This window comes from Podarcis vaucheri, assembly GCF_965113315.1.
Source record: "Podarcis vaucheri genome assembly, chromosome: 13".
Taxonomy (NCBI): Eukaryota; Metazoa; Chordata; class Lepidosauria; order Squamata; family Lacertidae; genus Podarcis; species Podarcis vaucheri.
In genome coordinates this window covers 29,014,154-29,034,427 of record NC_138751.1, presented here as the reverse complement: position 1 = coordinate 29,034,427, position 20,274 = coordinate 29,014,154, and the positions used below count along the sequence as shown (strand labels likewise).

At 44.3% G+C, this 20,274-nt stretch overlaps 1 protein-coding gene across 3 annotated transcripts in view; it reads right to left on the bottom strand.

Moving 5' to 3' along the window:
- CDK12 (cyclin dependent kinase 12) overlaps window positions 1-19,548 on the bottom strand; it is a 31,647-nt gene extending 12,099 nt beyond the window's left edge. For 2 of the 3 annotated variants that reach the window (XM_082195494.1, XM_082195496.1), the window contains exons 1-7: window positions 17,410-19,546; window positions 11,367-12,245; window positions 7,000-7,176; window positions 5,042-5,181; window positions 2,826-2,996; window positions 2,013-2,202; window positions 1,098-1,154 (exon numbers count right to left, since the gene is read on the bottom strand). In XM_082195494.1, coding sequence (XP_082051620.1) covers window positions 1,098-1,154; window positions 2,013-2,202; window positions 2,826-2,996; window positions 5,042-5,181; window positions 7,000-7,176; window positions 11,367-12,245; window positions 17,410-18,470 — 2,675 coding nt within the window. In that variant the 5' untranslated portion in view covers window positions 18,471-19,546. Of the gene's footprint in view, window positions 1-1,097; window positions 1,155-2,012; window positions 2,203-2,825; window positions 2,997-5,041; window positions 5,182-6,999; window positions 7,177-11,366; window positions 12,246-17,409 lie in introns of all 3 variants that reach the window. The other variant, XM_082195495.1, reaches the window with a different exon arrangement.
- Window positions 19,549-20,274: the final 726 nt, after the last annotated feature.

Here is a 20,274-nt window from a genome sequence, read left to right as displayed (position 1 = left end):
CCAAAATGAATCAGGGTGTGGCTCACAAAGCCATCTTTACTCTGCCAGAGACTGAGCTCAGGAGCATCTGAAGCAGAAATAGAAGTGCCTCTGATCACTTTTGGAAACACTCTTCCTTCACAACCACTAGCCTCCACACACTGAGGGATCATGGAAGAAAGGGTTACGTTCAACTAGCTTTTGCTCAGCGAACCCACTGAAATGGGATGCGGGTGGCGCTGTGGTCCAAAGCATGTGCCTAGAGCTTGCCGATCAAAAGGTCGGTGGTTTGAATCCCCATGATGGGGTGAGCTCTCGTTGCTTTCTCCCAGCTCCTGCCAACCTAGCAGTTCAAAAGCACGTCAAAGTGCAAGTAGATAAATAGGTACCGCTCCGGTGGGAAGGTAAATGGTGTTTCTGTGTGCTGCTCTGGTTTCGCCAGAAGCGGCTTAGTCATGCTGGCCACATGACCCGGAAAAACGTCATCTCTCTTGGCCAGTAAAGTGAGATGAGCGCCGCAAACCCCAGAGTCGTTTGCGACTGGACTTAAATGTCAGGGGTCCTTTACCTTTAACCTACTCCCAGTCACCAATTTCAATGGGTCTACTCTGAGTAAAGGTTAGTTGATCACAACGCAGAGCTTCCAAGGTCAGAGAAAGATAGGTTTGAGCCACTTCTTTGGTTTAAAATAAAAGCACCAGTCTTCACTTCATCAACAGGGACCGAAGGCTCAGAATCATTTGCTTGAGGGCTTCCAATGAGTTCAAGACCGAGGTGGGATTTGAACCCAAGACATTACTCAGATGTTCACCCAAGCAGGACTATCTCTTGCATAAGTCTCACTGAGACAGATGGGAGACATGCAAGATTAACATTTATGCAGGAGACCGTCCTGGCACTCAGCTGTACAGCTGCAACTGAAACATTTTAAGTGTGTTGTAAAGTGAAATGTACAATGTGACACTAGATGGCAGTGGTGAGCTATGGCAAATTCAATATATTTTTCAAAACATTTTTTAAAAAAGCATTTTCACAGTGTTTTTTTTTTATATGTGTGTGTAGATTCCATCCTGGTGTAGCTAAATCCACACCTATCCTTTGCTCAGCAGACACCTTACCTTTCTTCTGAACTGTAGAGCCGGGCAAGCCCAAAGTCAGCCAGCTTGATCTGCCCACTGCAACAAGAAGGTGGAAGTAGACTTTTATTAACAATGGCTTATACAAAAGCATGAAGAGGAAACAGAAAATGAACAGGAATTACTAAAATTAACAGAAGCTTCAGTCATTTGCACTTAAAAAGCTCACATATTTACAAGAAACGTCTGCAATGCTCTTTTTTAAAAAAAGTTTAACAATGGCTTCTTCCCTTATTTAAAATTTAAAATTCAAGCCTTAAAAGACATGTGCTACAGCCCAGTTCCTAATGACTTATAATTCTATTTATTCGTTTTTATAAAGCAATGGTATGAGGCACCACAAATGCAATGCCCAATTTAAAACGGCACAATAAAAAAAAAAGATTTAAGAACAAATTATTATTTGTTTGGGGGGGGGAATTAAACAGAGTGGAATTAATCAAATTTAAATTAGTCAAAACGCTACATAGAAGTAAAATAAGTTTTAAAGGCCTCCTCAGGGAGGGCATTTCAAAGTTGGGGTGCCACCACAGAAAAGGCTCTGTTTCGCTTGGTGGTGGGAAATACAACAAGGCCTCCAAAGCTTATTTTAAGTGAAGCCTATCTTTGAAGTAGAGATTAATCCCCTGAAGCAGAGTCGTATCAGAGGAGTCTTTCAGATATCCTGTCTGCAAAATGTTTAGGACTTCATAGGTAACAACTAGCACTTTCAATTGTTCTTTAAAAGTGCATTTGGTGGAGGTCTGTTGTAGCATCATCCACCACGTATATTCCAGAAAGCAATCTGGCTGTTGCGTTTTATACGAGCTGCAGCTTCCAAAAACCTTTCCACATTGGACTTAAAAAGCACAGGAATTGGGAGCCACATCTCCTTTGTTGATTTGGTCTGGCAGTTACCTGTTGTTTAATAAGATGTTGGAGCATTTTATGTCTCGATGTAGAAAGTTTTTTTTGTGACAGTAGTCGAGCCCCTCCATCAACTGCTTCATGAAAGACTTGATGTGGTCCTCTGAGAAATGCACCAATCCAGATTCTAGCAATCCCATGAGGTCGTGGTCCATATATTCAAATACAAGATAAAAGGCACCTGGGAGAAGGTAAGAAGGAGAAAACGCCTGTTAATACTGAAAGTGTCAAAGCACACAATTTTGTGCTTTAGGCCAAACACTTGTCTGTGAAATTTCCAAGATGGATTATAGTGTGAGCAGGAAAAGGCAAGAACAGCTTTTGCTCTGACTCTGTATTTACAGCTGAAACCCTCCTTTTTCTGCCTTCCTTAATATTTATGAAGATTGTCATGATTTCCGGGGGTGTGTGTGTTAAAATTGGCATGTGCCAGCCCATCACTCACCTTGGAATCATATAGGTCACTGCACTGAACTGATCTCTAAAGAGAGAAACATTTCCTTCCCTGCTCACCACGGTTATGGCACCCAAGTAAAAGGGATGGACTGGGAAAGCCTGAAACTCTTCTACATATCTCACGAAAGATCCTCAAAATGGGAGAGCAAACTTCAGACATGAATGTTTGTGACAAGACAAGCCTTTGCCACGCTAGCACCCCTGGCGAAAATTGAAGCAAGGCTACGCAGAATCCTTTACCTGGATGGAGCATTTTTATACGCTAAGTATGTTCACTGCTACCAAGGGGGGGCCACGCAACCTGCATCAGTCTCACATCTTACTTCTCAGCACAATGTCCTTCGATACCTTTGTCCTTCTTGAAATCCAGTGCATCTTGTTTGTCTGTGACGATTTCCTTCATGTTGACAACACTGCGGTGAATCAACTGCCGGAGAATTTTGATTTCACGGATGGCCGTGATGGGGAAGCCCTCCTTTTCATTGTCCAGCCGCACTTTCTTCAAAGCCACCAACTCGCCTGTCAAACACAAACGGCAATCGGTAAGAAGGCAGGCAACCATTTGCAATAAAAAATGAGCCGCAAAAAGGCTGGTCCTCTTAAACGCAACCCTCCCTTCCAAGTTACATGAAGAAATATTAAGTCAGCACAGCCGGACCTTTGATAAGTACAACACTGGTTGGTAGATAAGGCCAACACTGCTTGGGGTTGGGGGGGGGGAAGTAAGGTTAATTGATTTGTTTTGTCCTTGTTTTTATTATGTATTTTGTATTTTTATATTGTGAACCACGCTGAGATCCACGGATGAAGGGCAGTATACAAATTTAATAATAGTAGGAGCAGCAGTAAGAGATACATTATGTTATTTGCACACTTACAATCTGACATCAAGAAGACAATTATTGTCAACTGCCAGTCATCTTGCCCATTTTGTTCTTACAAATCATTGCAAGACTATTGCTTTGGACTGTGAGGCCATGGCTAGTGTTGGGGAGGAAAGTAGGAAATTCAGCCTGGATACATCCCTAGGCCTCTTCTTATACTATCAATCGTGGCGTACTGCACAGGGTTTGTTGTGAGGAAACATGAGAAAGCATACTGGCATTACATTCTGAAGAAATGGTGAATTAAAAGAGCCCTCCAAGCAGCAGCCTATTACTGCTAGAATTTCTGATCTATGATTGCAGTCATGGGATTTTTGTCTATCACATGACGGTGTATGTTTTGACTCTACAGAGTGGGAAGTGATGGAGACAGGATGTTTGTGTTACTGTGTTCCATGAAGTGGGACTATTGTCCTTTGTTCTTTTTTCTCTTTGCTGTCTGATGCTAGAGAGAGTGGGAGCCATGTTGCAGTGCTCCGTGTGTGTTTATATGTAAATAAACTGGATTAGCCAAAATGCTGAGTTGCGCAGGTCTGTCACGTGCATGATGCACAAACTCCGCGGATCCCTAAGTGTGCCGGTGTCGGTTGGCATCAGTCGCTGTGATGCTCGGGCTGAAGAAAGCTTATAAAGCTCCTGAATGATCAACCAGGAAGGAGAGAACATGCCAGTTGGGCACGTGTCTCTGCCAGGGTCCTACTTGAGTGCAGGCTGAACTCCTGACAATTACATGGCCACCGGCCACATCCATGTAGGAAGAGCCCAGCTGGATCAGGGCCGGTGACCCATCTAGTCCAGCATCCAGTCAACGATTTGCTTGTGGGAAGCCCACAAACAGGACACGAGCACAACAGTCCTCTCCCCTCCTGCAGTTTCTAGTAACTGGTATCCGTAAGCATACTGCCTCTGCCTATACGAAAACAGCTGATGTCAACAAATGTGAAAGCAGTTAGACAACATGGTGCGTTTTTTATAGGGTACTGCCATGGATTGGTTAAATACAGGGGAATGGTGGGAGGAGCCAACTGGGAAATCCCCAAGGGAAGAAGGCTGACCGGCACACTCTGCGACAGCTACTTAAAAGTGAATTCAATATGAGAAAAACGGACTGAAAATAGTGTGCACTTTTCTATGAAAATGAAAAGGATGCTTAAAATAACCTTTGGGAATTATAGGGACAGAACGACCTAAAATGTATAGAAACTTATTTATGTATGCTACTACAGCAGCAAGAATGTTACGCGCCCAAAAACGGAAAGAAGCAAAGTCCCAGCAAAGGAAGAATGGATACAAAAACTTATGGAATATGCAGAAATGGCAAAACTTACCGGAAGAATAAGAAATCAAGGTAACGTATTTTTTAAAAATAAAAGAATGGAAATTGAATATTTACAGATAAATTACAAACCGATAAAAACACTGGCAGGATTACTGTAATAACCTGCAGTTTTACAAGAGTATATATTGAAAGAATATGAACAAATGAGCAAATTAAGATAATTTGGATATGCAGAAGATATTAAAAACAAATTTAAGGAACCACAGAAAGAGGGGGGAGGAAGTCAAGATTTGAAATGTCAAAATGACTGTAAATTAGTTAAATGTATAAAATTAGTTAAATGTATAAATTTGAAAAGTATGTATGAATAAATAAGAAAATAGTGTGCACCGAGTACCCACCTGTGTCCTTGTCCTTGGCTTTGTACACTTGCCCATAGGTCCCCTCGCCGATAATACCAATGATATCAAATTTGTCCACGCAGCGCTTTCCCCAGTCACTTTCCGTCTGCCTCCTCTCACCGTAACGAGGACAACAGATTCTGTGTGTGTGAGAGAGAGAGAGAGAGATGGGAGTTGCGTAGGAGAAGCACAAGAGCTGTAAAAATCCCAAATGCCGACTTCGACAAAACGTTTCTGAATAACAAGCTTTGGTGGATTTTCCTGTCCATTATCTGCCTTCATGGTTCCTATATCAAAACCTGACACTACAGATTCTTTAGAGCATGCATGCATACAAGTTGTAACACTGACTGAAATTTCTAATTTGATATGTTATTTATTACATTTATGCTCCACGCTTCCTCTTAGGAGTTTGAAGAACCTCAGACATTGGTTCTGGGCAAATTCCCATTGAGACATTACAGGACTAGGTGTTTAAACATATTTGAGAATTGAAGCTGTTTTATACAGATTTTAGCTATTGGTCCAGTAGTATTCCAACATGCACTGGGCTTCCAAAGTCTCAGACAGAGATCTTCCTCAGTCTTGCTACTACAGATCCTGTCACAGAGATGTGGCTCTACAGATGTTGCCAGACTATTTCTGCATTGGTGCTCTTACAAAGTGAATCCTCAGTCAGTTGCTTGCTATTTGTTTTGCTTCTGTAAATTTGTGTCCATTGTTTTCAATATTTTATAAAAATAGAGCAGGTTACATTTAATAAATAAACACAAAGAAAATACATTTGCTCTGGGAATTTGGCTTCTTCCCTTTAGTTAGGATATGAGCAGCTGATTCCCGCACCACACCAAAAATCAGTGGCCCTCTGATTTGCCATTTGCTACCTTCTACGTAGTAATGTTTTCCCTCTCTCGTCACCCGAAAAGATTCCTAAAGACTTACTCTTTATGTGCAAAGAGATTCCTTTTATGAACCTCTTTCTTCTGCCATTTCCTCTCCCTTTAAAAAAGTTTTATATAGATTTGCAACGTAATCATAGTGTTATTTACTGGTGCTAGTCAGACAGACTCAGTTACACCAGAGTTAAATAAATCTTTACTGGCTACCAATCTATTTCTGAGCTGAATTGTAAGGTGTCAACATTGAATATTAATGTTCCACATTGGTTAGGCCATAATAGTTTATATTTTAGGTATTTATATAGAAAATGCATCTTTCTCAATGACCTTCCCTGTGTCTTAATATCTTCCGGTGGAACCCTTTGACAGATGCCTTCCTTGCTAAAGACAAGGCTGGTATCCTCTAACAGTAATGCTTTTTCAGTAGTGACATTTTGCTTGCAGAATACTCTCCCCTATGAGCCACAAAAGGTTAGCATCTTCTTAGCTTTACTCTGCCTCATGAGCTCTTTTAATTCTGCCAGGCCTCCAAGGAGTAGATTTCAGCCTCTCCATGCTGTTTCTATTGTTATTTTAGAAGCATGAATGTCAACATATTATGCAGAGTTTATTCTATTTTTAATCATTAAAGAGGAATCACGTGTATCAATTCACAAACAGGTTTATCAGTCTGCACATGACACCTAACATGGCACGGTAACTCAGCTGGGAACCAGTAGTTCCCAGTTCAAATCTTGCCTCTGCCTTCAACACAGTATGTAGCCTTTGGCAATTGCCACACAAGGCTCCTATAAGGTGATTCAGAATGAATGAGAATACAAGACATAAATGCTAACTGTTCTTATCACTACGAAAACATGGCATGAGATTGCTTGAGCAATGATCTGGCAAGCTCTACTTTCCTGGAAGGAACTGCTTTACACAACTTGGGTGAGTAGCTAAGCATCTATCTTCATCTGGTTTCTTATGATTCTTCCCATTAATTCCAAACCTTACCAAAATGACCAGATGTTTCCCTGAAGTGGCCGCTATGCAAACAGATGTCCTCTCCACACTTACTTTGGTCTCTTTCTACATGGTTGCTGAGGTGGTGTGGCTGCCTTTGGTTCTGGAGACTCTGGAGGGGAAGGGTCTCCACCAGGAAGCTCTGGAGGGAGTGGGAGGTCCGTGAGCAAGTGTCGTGGTCTCTGGTCTTTCTCCTTCTTCACAGGTTTTGAGGGAACAATCTCCTTTGGGCTAAAGCACCAGGAAAAACAAAACAAAACAAAAGAAGGGCACATTTATGAATTATTTAGAGCAACTACTTGTCACATCTCAACACCCTCTAACACAAAGGTGACATAAGCTTTCTTTTTTGGAGCAATGTGATAGTCACCAGGATTCCAACTTTATCGACAGTGAGTATTTGTTGGTATTTAGCTCATCCCAAGCGATGCGCCATACAAGAACCAAATCTAGTATATGGCATCGATTTGGGTATCCAAAGTTACTTTAACACACAAACACATACACACACTAGGAAGCATCTACACTCATGGTCGCAACTTTGGGGCCAAAATGAGTAGGCAATATCTAGAGAAGCCAGAAAAAGGCTGGTTTGGACAGGTACTCCTTTCCTCCCTTGTACGTTATCTGTTAGATTGACTGGCCATCTAACCCCTTTCTGCTCCTGCATACAGGTGGAGACCATTTTAGGAGTATCCAACTGACACGCAATCGCTGATGCGGGGTCCTGTTGGGCCCAGAAGAAGTCAAAACAAGGACATAACGGGGAACACTTATACGTGCTCCAGCAATGCACTGGGAGCTGAAATGGTTGCCACTTCTGGGGTCCATTGCACCCCCCCCCCCAGCAGATGTGAAGAATTGGAGCCCTCTTTGCCATGGTTGGTGAGAGGGAGGGAGGGGTAGATAGGAAAAAGAGAAGAGAAACACCCCTCAACTGTTACTTGTAAATATTAATTTCTGCTAAAAAAATAAAAAAGAGGAGTGGGCTGACTTTCTGACCGCTGCATATATGAGCTTTTTACATGAAGCAATTTTCTCTGCAAGTTAAAATTTAAATCTTCATCCATCTTCAATTACCTGGTGTTACAGGTGTGACACCCCTCACCATCACCAAATTGAATCAGAACTACAGGCTGGTTTGTGTGCAGAGTCAGCGGGACAACCTAAAGTGGTAATGTGCATGTGTGAATGCACCACTACATATGTAGGATTAGTTAAGGAGAGATCAGCTGGATCAAACAAAAGACCCATCTAGTACAGCCTGCTGTTTTCAAAATGGCCAACCAGATGCCTCTGGAAAGCCCACAAGCAGGGCACGAGTACTAAAGCACTCTTTTGCTCATGATCCCCATCACTCAGAGACATACTGCTTCCAATGCTGGAGGGTAATGTAGCCATCATGACTAGCAACCACGAGTGGCCTTAATCCCCCATGGCCTTCAGACAAGAGCTTTCATTTCACTTCAAACACACTGCTTTTTGAAAGACAGGCAGTGATCATTTTCAGAACATCCAATTGACACGTGATTGCCAATACATGGGTTCTTTTAGACCCGGAAGGAGGCAGAAAGGGTGCTCTAATGACATGCACAAGGGGTATGAATGAAACCCCAGTGTGAAATGGTTTCCGCCTGTATCCAGTTGTCAAGCAATGTATATATGCAACTTTGAATCAGCCCTGTGTGAGGTGCACACACAGAAAATGTCACTACCTCCTCTGAAAATGAGTAACGCCGAGCTAAGCCTAGCAAAACTTCATACCTGGGGTCCAACTAACTGCCCTGTTTGAGGTCAGGAATGAAGCCCCTCCCTAGAAGTCAGTCTGGCTAGTGACACTGAGAACTTTTGACTTCTGATGGCCAAAGTCAGCTAGATCTACTGCCCTGTAAACTCTCTTTCAGGGGTGCACTAGGTCTTTGCTTAATTGCACAGCTGATCAGATGGATTGAAGGTCTTTCCTCTGGGCAGGATTTTTAAAGTATCGGGCTTCTTTGGCAAATTCCAGCCCCACAACTCTAAAGGTGGGCTGTATGGTTCAACACAGCTGCCGGGCATTAACTATGACTCCCTCATCACCACCCTACTAATCTTTGATCCTCCCTATCTTATCTCCCCTAGTAGTGTCAGTATTATTTTAAAAAAAGAACAATATTGTAAACAAAGCAAACCCCCACTCAATTGTTTGAAGATGGTTTACATAACTTTCACCATATAGAACATTAGATTCTACAAGCGCAGAATATGATCACAACGCACCATTCCAATCTCTCTCTTGGAAGCCTCTATGGGCTCTAGCTGAATTGGAGAGAAGAGGCAAAACCAGATCCCACACCCAGTGCTCAAAACTCCCATTGTTCTAGGCGCATTGCATTTTACGACAGGGAATTTCATAAGTGCGAGCAGTTTCTAAGCTCTGGGCGCAGTACTGTGCCTAAGATTTCATATTAAAACTGCCTCCCCACTTCCAACTACTCTCTGAAGATTGGAGGAGAGACCCTTTTAAGAATATTACAGGGAAGGACTAGACCATATGAAAAATTAACATAATATTTTAGCTGCTGTTCATTTTCAGCTTTGTTGTCGCTAGAAAAAAGCACACCTAGACATTCCGTTGTTGCGCCCATAACCCAGGTTTAAGGTGCCATTTAGCTCCCAACTTTCGTAACCCAGTCTCTAACACTGCCTGTACGTTTGTATGACATCACAGTACATGCTCCTTAGAAAGGAAAACCACCTCACAAGCCAAAAAGACGGGCAATTTCCATGTTCATAGTTAATTCAAGACTTACAGTTACGTCAATATTTAGGAATATTTTAACAAAGACTGGCATGAGTTTATCTCCTCCTTACAACTACACCCGACAAGGAGTGGGGAAAACAAAAGCCTCAGCTTCGTCCATTATTTAGCATTACATCTGAACGTGGTTATCTACAAATTCAGGGGATTGTAGTTTTAACAAACTAGAGTTAGACTAAAACAAGCCTTGGTTTGATAAGAAGGCTGAGAACCTATCCAGAAAAAGCAAATGAGCCAAAGGACTCGCTAAAAAAGAAGCCCAACCTCCCTAAAAACTCAGACTCTGTATTGTGAGAATATTCTCTCTGACCCCAAATACAGCAATCAAACATTGATAGGGAAGCAAATGCCACATACTGTCCTTGCTCGGATGATAATCTCTCAGTGCACAGGCAGCTCCTTTGCCACGATTAAATCAGGAAGTCTCTGTTGAACCCATTTTGTCCAAAATGGAAAACTATGTTACAAACTTCAAAACAAGTTAGGATATTAAACATAGTTCAATATCCAGGCTAATATGCTGGCTTGTCTTAAAGCCGGTAACCATAGTTTCCCAGTTAATCCAAAATAGGAAACTAGGGTTAACAAGAAGTATCCTAGTTTAACTGTGGAAAGCAGCAAACTGTGAAGGGGTGTGTGCAAGGGCTAAACACTCATGCATTTCTCAGATTAATGAACCAAGACAAGATAGTCTGAACCTGACTGCCAAGTCCTTTAAAGAGAAAAATTTGAGCCCAGTAGCATAAACCTGACGCACTTAAACTTTTGCTAACTGGGGATTTTTTTTCTGAGCTGGCCACATAAGTGAGGCATTGTGAACAAGGGAACAATACTAAAACAAAAATTTAGGTTTATATATGCCAGGGGTCGGCAAGGTTTACCTTGCCTGGGCCGGTTCACTCCAGCAGAGATCCCTCGGTGGGCCGTTGGCGTCTGTATCTGCACAGATGTGATTTCCAGCATCTGCATCTACACAGATGCAATTTCCAGCGTCTGTGCATGTGCAGACGTGATTTTCAGTGCAGAGAAAGCGAGTCCCCATGCTGCACCGTTTTAGTGCAGCGCGGGGGGACTCGTCGAGTGGGCGGCTCGTGGGCCAGTTAAACAACCTGTGTGGGCCACGAGCCGCCCATGGGCCTTAGGTTGCTGACCCCTGATATATGCTATACAAGGAATAGTGCTGGTGTACAACCAATCATTAATGTTAGCTAAATCCAGTACTATCCTGACTGGCAACAGCTGTCCAGAATTTCAGGCTAAAGCCTCTTTCAGCTCAGTTACTGAAGCAAAGATCATTTATTCAACATGCTCTAACTTGGGGCCATATCTTTCATTTCCTGCGAGGGAGCCCCAATACTAACCATCCCACTAATTTAGAGGCCTGTTTTACACGTTCCATATACCTGGTATCCTCTCCATACATTCCAAAGCTGCTTTCTACACCTGAGGCCTTGAGTTTTTCTTCACTATCTGTGCCATTTTCAGAAAGCCAAATCACATTTCAAACACCAGATTATTTCATTTGCAATGAGAAATGAGCAGATACATAAATTCTAACAAGTCCTGGTCCATAATATTACCAACCCTTTGTGGAAGAGGTTTGCTTGGTTATTCCCCTTACCTATCCATGTCATCTTCCCCAGGCAAGACAGGTGGAAAAGGAAGCGGAGGCAACGTTGACGTTTTCAGATGCGGAACAGCAGTTGTCACAGATACATGCGCCTTTAAGGAGGACTGCATGGTGGGTTGAGAGTTAGCCTGAGTAGTCAGAGATGTCCTGGAGTGGGTAGACGACGGCAGACATGATGGAACTAAAGCAGGAGTGTGAGTGGCAGGTGACTGGGCAGGCGGAAGAGGGGGAATAACTGGTGATGGAGGCAAAGGGGGTAACGGAGGAGGAGCCTGAGCAGGGGGCGACGATGTTGGCAGAGGAGGTAGTGACTTAACAGAAGGCAAAAGAGGTGGGACCTCTTGCTTGGCTGTCTCTGTTTCCTTTGGAGTCACAGTTTCCTCCTTTCCGCCTGCAAGTTTCATATCTTTTGTTCCCATTGCTTTCGAGTCTTTAACTGAAGCAGGAGGTTTCTTCTCATGGTTCTCTACTGCCTTTGTTTTTAGGGGCTCAGGAGTAGTTTTTGTCTCTGTGTTGTGCTGTGTGACATTTGCTGGCTCAATGTCAGAAGGGCACTTCTCAGGTTTAGCCGTTTTTGCCTTTTTGGCCTCAACCGCTGGTTCTTTAACTTCAGCCAAACTGTTTTCTTTCCTAGATAAAACGCTAGGAGAGTCCTTCCTCTCCTTCCCATCAACCTTTGCTGCGGCTGCAGCAGCAGCTGCCCTCTCTTTTTTCTTTCTACTCAGTTCAGCTCCCAGGCTGGAGTTCAGTGGTAGCCGGGCAGGTGAGATACTGGAATGGCGACTGCGGGACCCAGATCTCTGCTTTTTGTTATGTGAAGATGAGTGCCTCGAGTAAGCAGGACTTCTACTTCGAGACTTCACTGGCTTCCTGTGGAAAAAGAAGGGGAAAATCAGAATCTCCAAAGAACGCTACAGTCGGGTTTTAGGTAAAAACGCAAACCTTTAGCTCTCAAAGGGGTGGGGGGCTTGCTTGAAGTGTGTAAACATGGCTGTGATCCTGTGGCTCCAATGAACATTTTAACTCCTCACCGGCTTCCCCATTTGCTTCTATTAGAGGTTCTCAGACACATTTTTTTTACACAACACATTAAACAATCAGCCACTGCACTACCTGCCAAAGTAGAGGTGGACAACTTCTGGACATGGTGTATTCGTCTCCTAGCCAACTTGCCCGGGGGCTAGAAACACTACACCAGGGGTCAGCAACCTTTTTCAGCCGTGGGCCGGTCCACCATCCCTCAGACCATGTGGTGGGCTGGACTATATTTTCTTTTTTTGGGGGGGGGGGATGAACAAATTCCTATGCCCCACAAATAACCCAGAGATGCATTTTAAATAAAAGTACACATTCTACTCATGTAAAAACACACTGATTTCCTGACAGGTCAATTGATCACCGTAATCTAAATCATTCCTAAACAGGAACACAGGAACATGGGGGGGGGGGGATTCGAGTAAAAGAATATGTACTAAACAGTTACCTCACAAGTTCAAAAATGTTAAACCAACTATTGGAGTCAGGTGTTTTCAGAAGATGAAGCAATTCCTTTGAAATGAAAACTCAACCAAATCCTGGTACTCTGTCTTAGCTGGCAAGGACAAGATGCTGCTAAGAGCCATTTTAGCAGCTCAAAATGTAACGTTCCTGGAGATAGTGAAGTTTTATTTGGTTGCCTTATTAGTTACGGGTGATTTGAAAGTTTGGGCATATATTTTACAACCACTACTGAAAGACAGCATTACTTTTGACACTCACAGGCAGTGTTGGAAAAATCCCAGCTGCATTTTTCACTAAATGCACAGGACTGAATGCACTGCTGCTTATGACAGGCAGGGACAATTTAAATTAGGCTCTGAGATTTGGCTGTACAAGGACCAGGAGACTGGGGAGGAGGAGGGCACACACAGCAGAAGGCAGCCCCTCTAGGAGCAACCAAAAGGAGTGTCATTGATTCAGTTTAGTAAACAAACTGAATTCAGCTTCAGGGCAGTCACTCTAACTTCATTCTGTGTGCACATCAGACTGTCAATAAGTAACTACAACAGGCATACCTGCCATTTCAGACTGTTCAAACTCTCTGAATGGCCTCTGACATGGGAAATGCCAGTTGGGCTCTTGGTGACAGCTAGCTCACTATTCACAGTTGCTATTCTGAAAGCCTCCATCAGGGAAAAACAGCCAGTTGCTAGGTAGGTTCTTCCCTGGGTGTGCCTCCCTTGACTGGGGCACAAATCAGATTGTCTTCCCTAGAGCAGATGACCACCACTGTTGGGGACATCCATTTATCCTACACACACAATCACCAGGATGTTTTCTTGTAATTCCTTCAAGGACCCTCCAAGTTATATATGCAAATATCCACTTGCCTAGCTTTCCACGCGGAGTAAGAATCACTTTCAAGCAACCAAGCAGGGAAGCTTTGATACACTGGAAAAGAGCTCTTTTGTTTTTTCCAGGCTGTTTGAAAGCTCTATGTCCATGTAACTCTATCCCTCCCTTTTGTTTTGACTAAGACACGTCCAAAGAACTGCAAGTGGAATGTCTGAGCATCTTTTCTCGACTCTCAGGAACCTACTGTGACAATGAGAAATTCCTTCATTGGCATTTTCAAACTTTTCAAGAATTTATTTCTAACACCGGACTTCAAAAGAGTGCCCCACAGAACTTCCACAATAACAAGACTAGAAACGGTTGTCTGAAAAGATCGTTTGTTCACCATTAACCAATATTTCCCTGGAATGCACACAGCACTGCAGTTTTCTCGGGCACACTTTAATTTCAGTGAGGTGATGGCTACACATAGCAGGCCTCTCTTGCAGTCCATAAATTCAAGCATGTATGCTAAGACATTTCCCAGAATCCTCTGAAGTGTGAAGGAACTGCACAGTAGATGGGCCAATGTGGAAAGTGTTCCTGCAGGTAGGGTATTTCCCATGATCTGCAACCCCACTCTCATTAAACAGCATACCTGCCTCTGCTCAATTTGGCTAGAAACTAGAAACTGGACACCACCCCCACCCGTGTCCAAAGCAGGCAACTCATTTGATACTTGGCTTCTTCAAATTTTGAAAAATTTATTTTGCCCTAAGGGGTCTTTTCCTATTGTTCCCATGAAACAGTCCAGAAGCAAGAGAACATGCTTTCTATCAAGGAACATTAACTTTCTACTCCCAGTAGGGAAAAGGAGGTGAACTAGAGCAAGTTAAGGGTTTTTTTAAGCACCTAGTGAAATAACGCAGCATACACATAAAGGAAAAAAAGTCAAGAGTAGACAAAGCCAAAGAGATGAACAAAGGTGCATGAAAACAAACAGGAAAGAGATCCCCTCATAGGTTCACATATTTAAATATTTAAACATCTACTCTGTTCAAGCTTACTCTACCTAGTACCTAACAAAGGCTCCACCAGGCACTCCTTTTCATAGCAGCTTCCTAAAAGTACTTAAGGTACCCCAAGTGCTTGCAATCAGCTCTCATTATCCAGTTCTTTTTCATTAAAAAGAGATGCTGTATGCCAGAGAGAATTTTCTGATAGCACTTGCTCCTTAATGAGCAGGAAATGGCAGCTGCACTTGCTCTACACTGTTTAGAAGTAGCTGCCAGGAATCAACCTGCCTGACCCAAGAGATGTTACTACTGTACAGGTGGGGAATGGTGGCTGAGAGACAGGGATTTGCTGAAGGCTATCCACAGAGTTCATGGCTTGGCAGATACGACCCCACTAGAATCTAGTGACTAGATAGCCAAAACAAGATGGTGACTATATGTTTGTTTCACACTGACAAGGTGCTAGGCACTAGATAGAGCACAAGGAGCTTAGAGTCTAATGGCAACTTTGCACATTCAAAGCACCAGCAGCAAGCTCAGTGTTCGAAACTCACATTGTTCTAGGCGCATTTTTCAACAGGGAATTTCATAAGTACAAGCTGTTTCTGAGCTCTGGGCGCAGTACTGTGCCTAAGATTTCATATTAAAACTGCAGAACAGAAGGAAAGGAGGACCTTTTTCTTCCTCCCCACTTCCAACTACTCTGTGAAGACTGGAGAATATTAGTGGGGTGGGCAGGAGAAGGACTAGCCCATGTGAAAAAAGAACATAGTATTTTAGCCGCAGTTCATTCATTTTCAGCTTGTATTCTTGTTATAAAAAGCGCACCTAAACATTCCTTGGTGCGCCCATAACTAGGTTTAAGGTGCCATTTAGTTCCTAGCTTTCATATCTCAGTTTCTAACACTGAGCAAGCTGTTGGGTGATCTGTGACCAAAGCAATTCTACACATCCAGATTATGAAATAACTAAGTTTCAGAAATGGCAAAAATGCAATCTCATTCTAAGTAAACTGAACAGGTGAAAGGTGTTGACTGGCTTTGACAAAGGACTAGCAAGGATGTTAGTAGTGAATTCAAGATCCCCTTTACTGACTGACTGTTAAAAACATTTTACTGCCCCCAAGGTCAATTTAAACAGATTGTAGGATGCCTGGATTCCCTTGAAGGTGATCACTAGCTGTATTCAAAAGGGATTTCTGAAGTACTGACATCTAACATGAATGTGGTAATGGATCACAAGCAAACATTTCGACACACATCTTGAGATTTGGGTTACATACACCACAACTCATGTATGGGGAGATTTCATATTCACCTGTTCTACCTTGACAAAAGCAGCTATCCAAGGCAGATTTAATTGAAACCAAGTACTACTGAAACGAGTGGAACCTGGTAACCACATACCAGGAACAAATCTTGTGAGAAATCGGTACCTTGGTTACCACTGCAATCTGAGACTTTGGTTCTATTGACTTCCAACGTACCTCACTTTCTACTGCTCAATATACTTAGGATCAGGATGGAACAGTTCTCTGCAACTCTAAACCTTGCTTTTTTAGTTAACATAAGCAAGATTTAGTAAAAGGTATCCATCAATTTTCCCATTCTGTGCATCTCCACCAGCTGTATACAGTGGTGCCTCGCAAGAGGAAAAGAATCCGTTCTGTGATTCTCTTCGTCTAGCGTTTTTTTCGTCTTGCGAAGCAAGCCCATTGACGGATTAGCGGCTTATCGGATCAGCTGATAAGCGGCTTAGAAAAGGGGGGGGAAGGGAAAAAAACCGCAGGAACTCGCAAGACATTTTCGTCTTGCGAAGCAAGCCCATAGGAAATTTGTTTTGCGAAGCACCTCCAAAACGGAAAACTCTTTCGTCTAGCGAGTTTTCCGTCTTGCGAGGCACCACTGTAGATTAGAAACTGACATGCTACAAAATGGAACCATGGTTTGCCACTTCAGAAATTGTGTCCAAATCATGGTTCACTTTCAGGGGTCACATTAAACTCTAGTTTACTATGATGAGGATGAGCTGCAGTAGTTTCCATCTCCCCTATCCCCTCTTCTGGTGTAGCTCCAAAGAGTTTTTTTGTTTCCGATTTTCATTAACCACAGTTCAGTGCGTTATCTGAATCCTAAATTGTGGTTGATGCTAACTATGATTTGCTTCAACAAGGCAGCTTAACACGTGGTTTTAAGTTACCTTGTTTCAAACAACAAGCTAGTTAATCTAAACAAAAACTTCTAAACATCTCCTCAAAGCCATGGAGGAGCAGGATGAGGAAGCATGTTATTCCAACGCTCACTGTACTCATTCTTGTCATGCTAGACGATGGTTTAGCACAACCTTTCCCAAACTAGTATCCTCTAGGTATCATCCCCAGCCAGCATGTTCAAAGATCAAGAATGATGGGAGTTGTAGCCTAAAAAAATCTGCAGGGCACCAGGCTGGGGAACAATGATTCAGCGCGACATCTGAACTGAACCAGTGTCTCACTGGCTGAATGGGTTTGGTTACCTTTCAAACTCAGTTCCCCAATGCAATAAAGTGAAAATAATAATTATCTAATCAAGCAACAAAGACCTTGTACCCTAAACCAATCACGTTACAGGGGAGAAGCAAATACTTTTTTTATCTGACTTCAGGACACGAGCACCATCCGAACCAAAGAAGTCAAACACTTTAAACTAAAGATAAAGGCCACACACCTGGACACAGGACTTCGACTCAGCGACCGCTTGGAAACAAAAGGACTGCTGGAGCGCCTTCGGTTGAATGGGCTAGGCGACCTTCCACTGTAAGACCCACTTCCTCTCTCGTAGCTTGATGAACGCCTCCTGCTGTATGGGCTGACCGACCGCTGCCGCCTGCCGTATGGGCTGGGAGAGCGCATATTGGATTGGTATGCAGCAGGCTCCTTGTATGGTGGGCTGACTGATGGTCTCCGTGAAGACCCACCGGGACTCTTCTTGTAGGAATCATAGTTACTGGATGTGTGTGAGCGTGGAGGGCTGAGATCATAGTCCTGTGTGTAAGAGGCTCCTGAGGGGCTATCATCCTGCTTGGGACTGTCTGACCACTTGCGATGGGGACTTCTGGATTTCCGCTTTGGACTGTCCAGCGATTTGTAACTTTTAGGAGCATCCCTTTTGCGGTGACTTTTGCTACGGTCTTTGTGACCGGACTTAGTCTCTCGTTCTTTCCTGGACTTTTCCTTGTGCGATTTGGCTGACCGGGACTCCTTGCTGCTGCTCTTGAATGACTTAGATGAATGGTCATCATTCTCCTCATGTAGCTTTTTGGAGGCCCCCGACACCCTTTCTTTAGTGGAACTCAACTTGCCTGAGGAGTCTTGGTTCCTGTCCAGTCTCTTCTCTTTGTCTACCAGCTTGCTTTTCATCAACTCACGGACTCGCTTGTGTTGATGATGCCGATGCCTGTGTAGCCGGTCACTCCTTTCCGATGTCCCTTTTCTCTCATCATTCTCCCTGCGTTCCAACTTGACGACTGCTTCATCTGAAAAGGTGTCCGAGTCAGAGCTGATATCATCATATTCCACCAATGGCTTGATCATGCTGCCGAGCGGTGCTCCAGCTTCTTGGGCCCCCATCGGTGAGTCTTTGGAATGCCTGGACTTGTGTCGTTTGTGCTTGGAGAGTCGGTGCCTCTCTTTGCTGTTTGAAGTGCCGCTGCTGGACACTGCTTCTTGATACAAGGACCCCCCTCCTCCTGAATCCTTCTTACCCCCATGTCTCTCTGGGTTTGGCATTCCTTCTCCACTGTGCTTGAAAAGAGGGGGGAATCCTCCAAAACCCCCAAAGTCTAAACCTCAACTTACCCGCTTCCAAAACAGAAGGGCTGCTTTCACTTTCGTTACCCTTTCCTACATTCAGCCCACCCTTCTCTCTCCTACATGGGGCTGAATGTGGTTTCTTTACAAGGATCTGGGTCGACAAATTATATTATGGGAGAAGTCGCCCCACAGGCTACCCCCAACCCTCTGAACAGGGGACAAGCAGCAATGGCAAGAATGTCCCCTGTACTTAGACTTCAAAGGTAGGATGGAAGACCCTGAACAACTACCCTACCTCAGTTATCCACCGGTTTCAGAACATAAACACGCCAGGAGCACTAAGTAAGATGCTCTTGGGTCCCTTTGTAAATGGGCAATAAGTTTGGGAGTTCTCCAACCTGCTGCCCAACCCCCCACAAAGAGAGCTTCAGAAAAAGACCCCACCCCCAGTTTTCTGAAGCAGCGGTCCCCCAAACAATAGGCCCCTTCGTTTCTAAGCCACCCAGATATTTAAGCAACGTGCTCCTCTTGGTCAGGGGTACCCCCTCCCCACTAACTCAAGGCCCCCGTGGAAAGAAAGATGAGGGTCGGACTTAGTTCCTACCTCAAACACCCCCTAAGTTCCTGAGAAGAGAGCACGGGGGCGGGGAGATGGGAACACCTCCACCCGCCCCAAGGCCTGGCTGTGTGGGAAAACCCCTGGGCCCCTGCGTCCCCACCGAGGGGGCTCCCCTGCCCTCAGCCTGAGTCTCTAGCGAGGCCCCCAAGCCGGGACCCCCACCTTCCTCTTCCTCCTAGTACTTCCCAGAGCGAAACGGAGCCGCTTCCAGGTTCGGGTGGGGGGAGGGGTTTGGGGGGAAGAGGAAAGGTAGAAAAGTGAGCAAGGGAGAAGGTTAGCCACCAACTCTCGCGAGAACGTGGGGAGAAATCGCCGTCGTCGTCCTCCCGGCCGCCGACGCCGTGGCTTCCTTTGCAGCCGCTCGGGGGTTCCTTCCCCCAACTCCTCTCTACCTGCTCCTGTTTCTCCAAATATCGCGAGAGCACGCACATGCGCGCGTGTGAGCACTCGCTTGCCCTCCTTCGCGCGCAGGCGCACACGGTCGGAACGCAGGGGGAGACTCGAAAAGTCTCGCGACGCCGGGCGCTGGAAACAAATAGGGAAGCAGGGCGGGGGGGGGGGAGGACTTGAAGGCCGATGAAACAATTTTTTTCGTAATCTCGCGGGAAGTGGTTTTGTCTTTCAACAAAACTTTATTTCACGGTAACCGCAGACGACAGCATTCCTCAGAAAGGGAACTTTTATTAAGGGAAAGCGCAAGGTTGTTTTTATAGGGAGGGGCCGTGAACTTCCATTCATTCATTCATTTCTTCCTGTACCGTTCAACAAACTTTATTGAAACTTCTCACGCTGTAGTTCTGGGGACATATATCTTTCAACAAAACTTTATTATTGATTCCCCGCCCCCTTGGCAACAGGAACAAACGAACTTATGAATGGCCGTTTCTTCGCCTTCTCACTTTCAGCTTTTTCAGCGAATACTTTATTGGGCCGCTTGGTAACCATGACAGAACACCACAGGATGCGGACACACTTGGTCCTTCTCATCCTTCCACAAAAGTATTCCATGTTTAAAGCAAACGACAACAACAAAGCCCAGCTGTTCGCGTGAAAGAGTTAAAAAGTGGGTCCTTTTAAGAAGCGGAGCGCGTATGTGTCCAAATCTCGCGAGAGCTTCCCTTAACCTTTGCCGGTTGGCCGCACCGCGGGATTTCCTCGTGA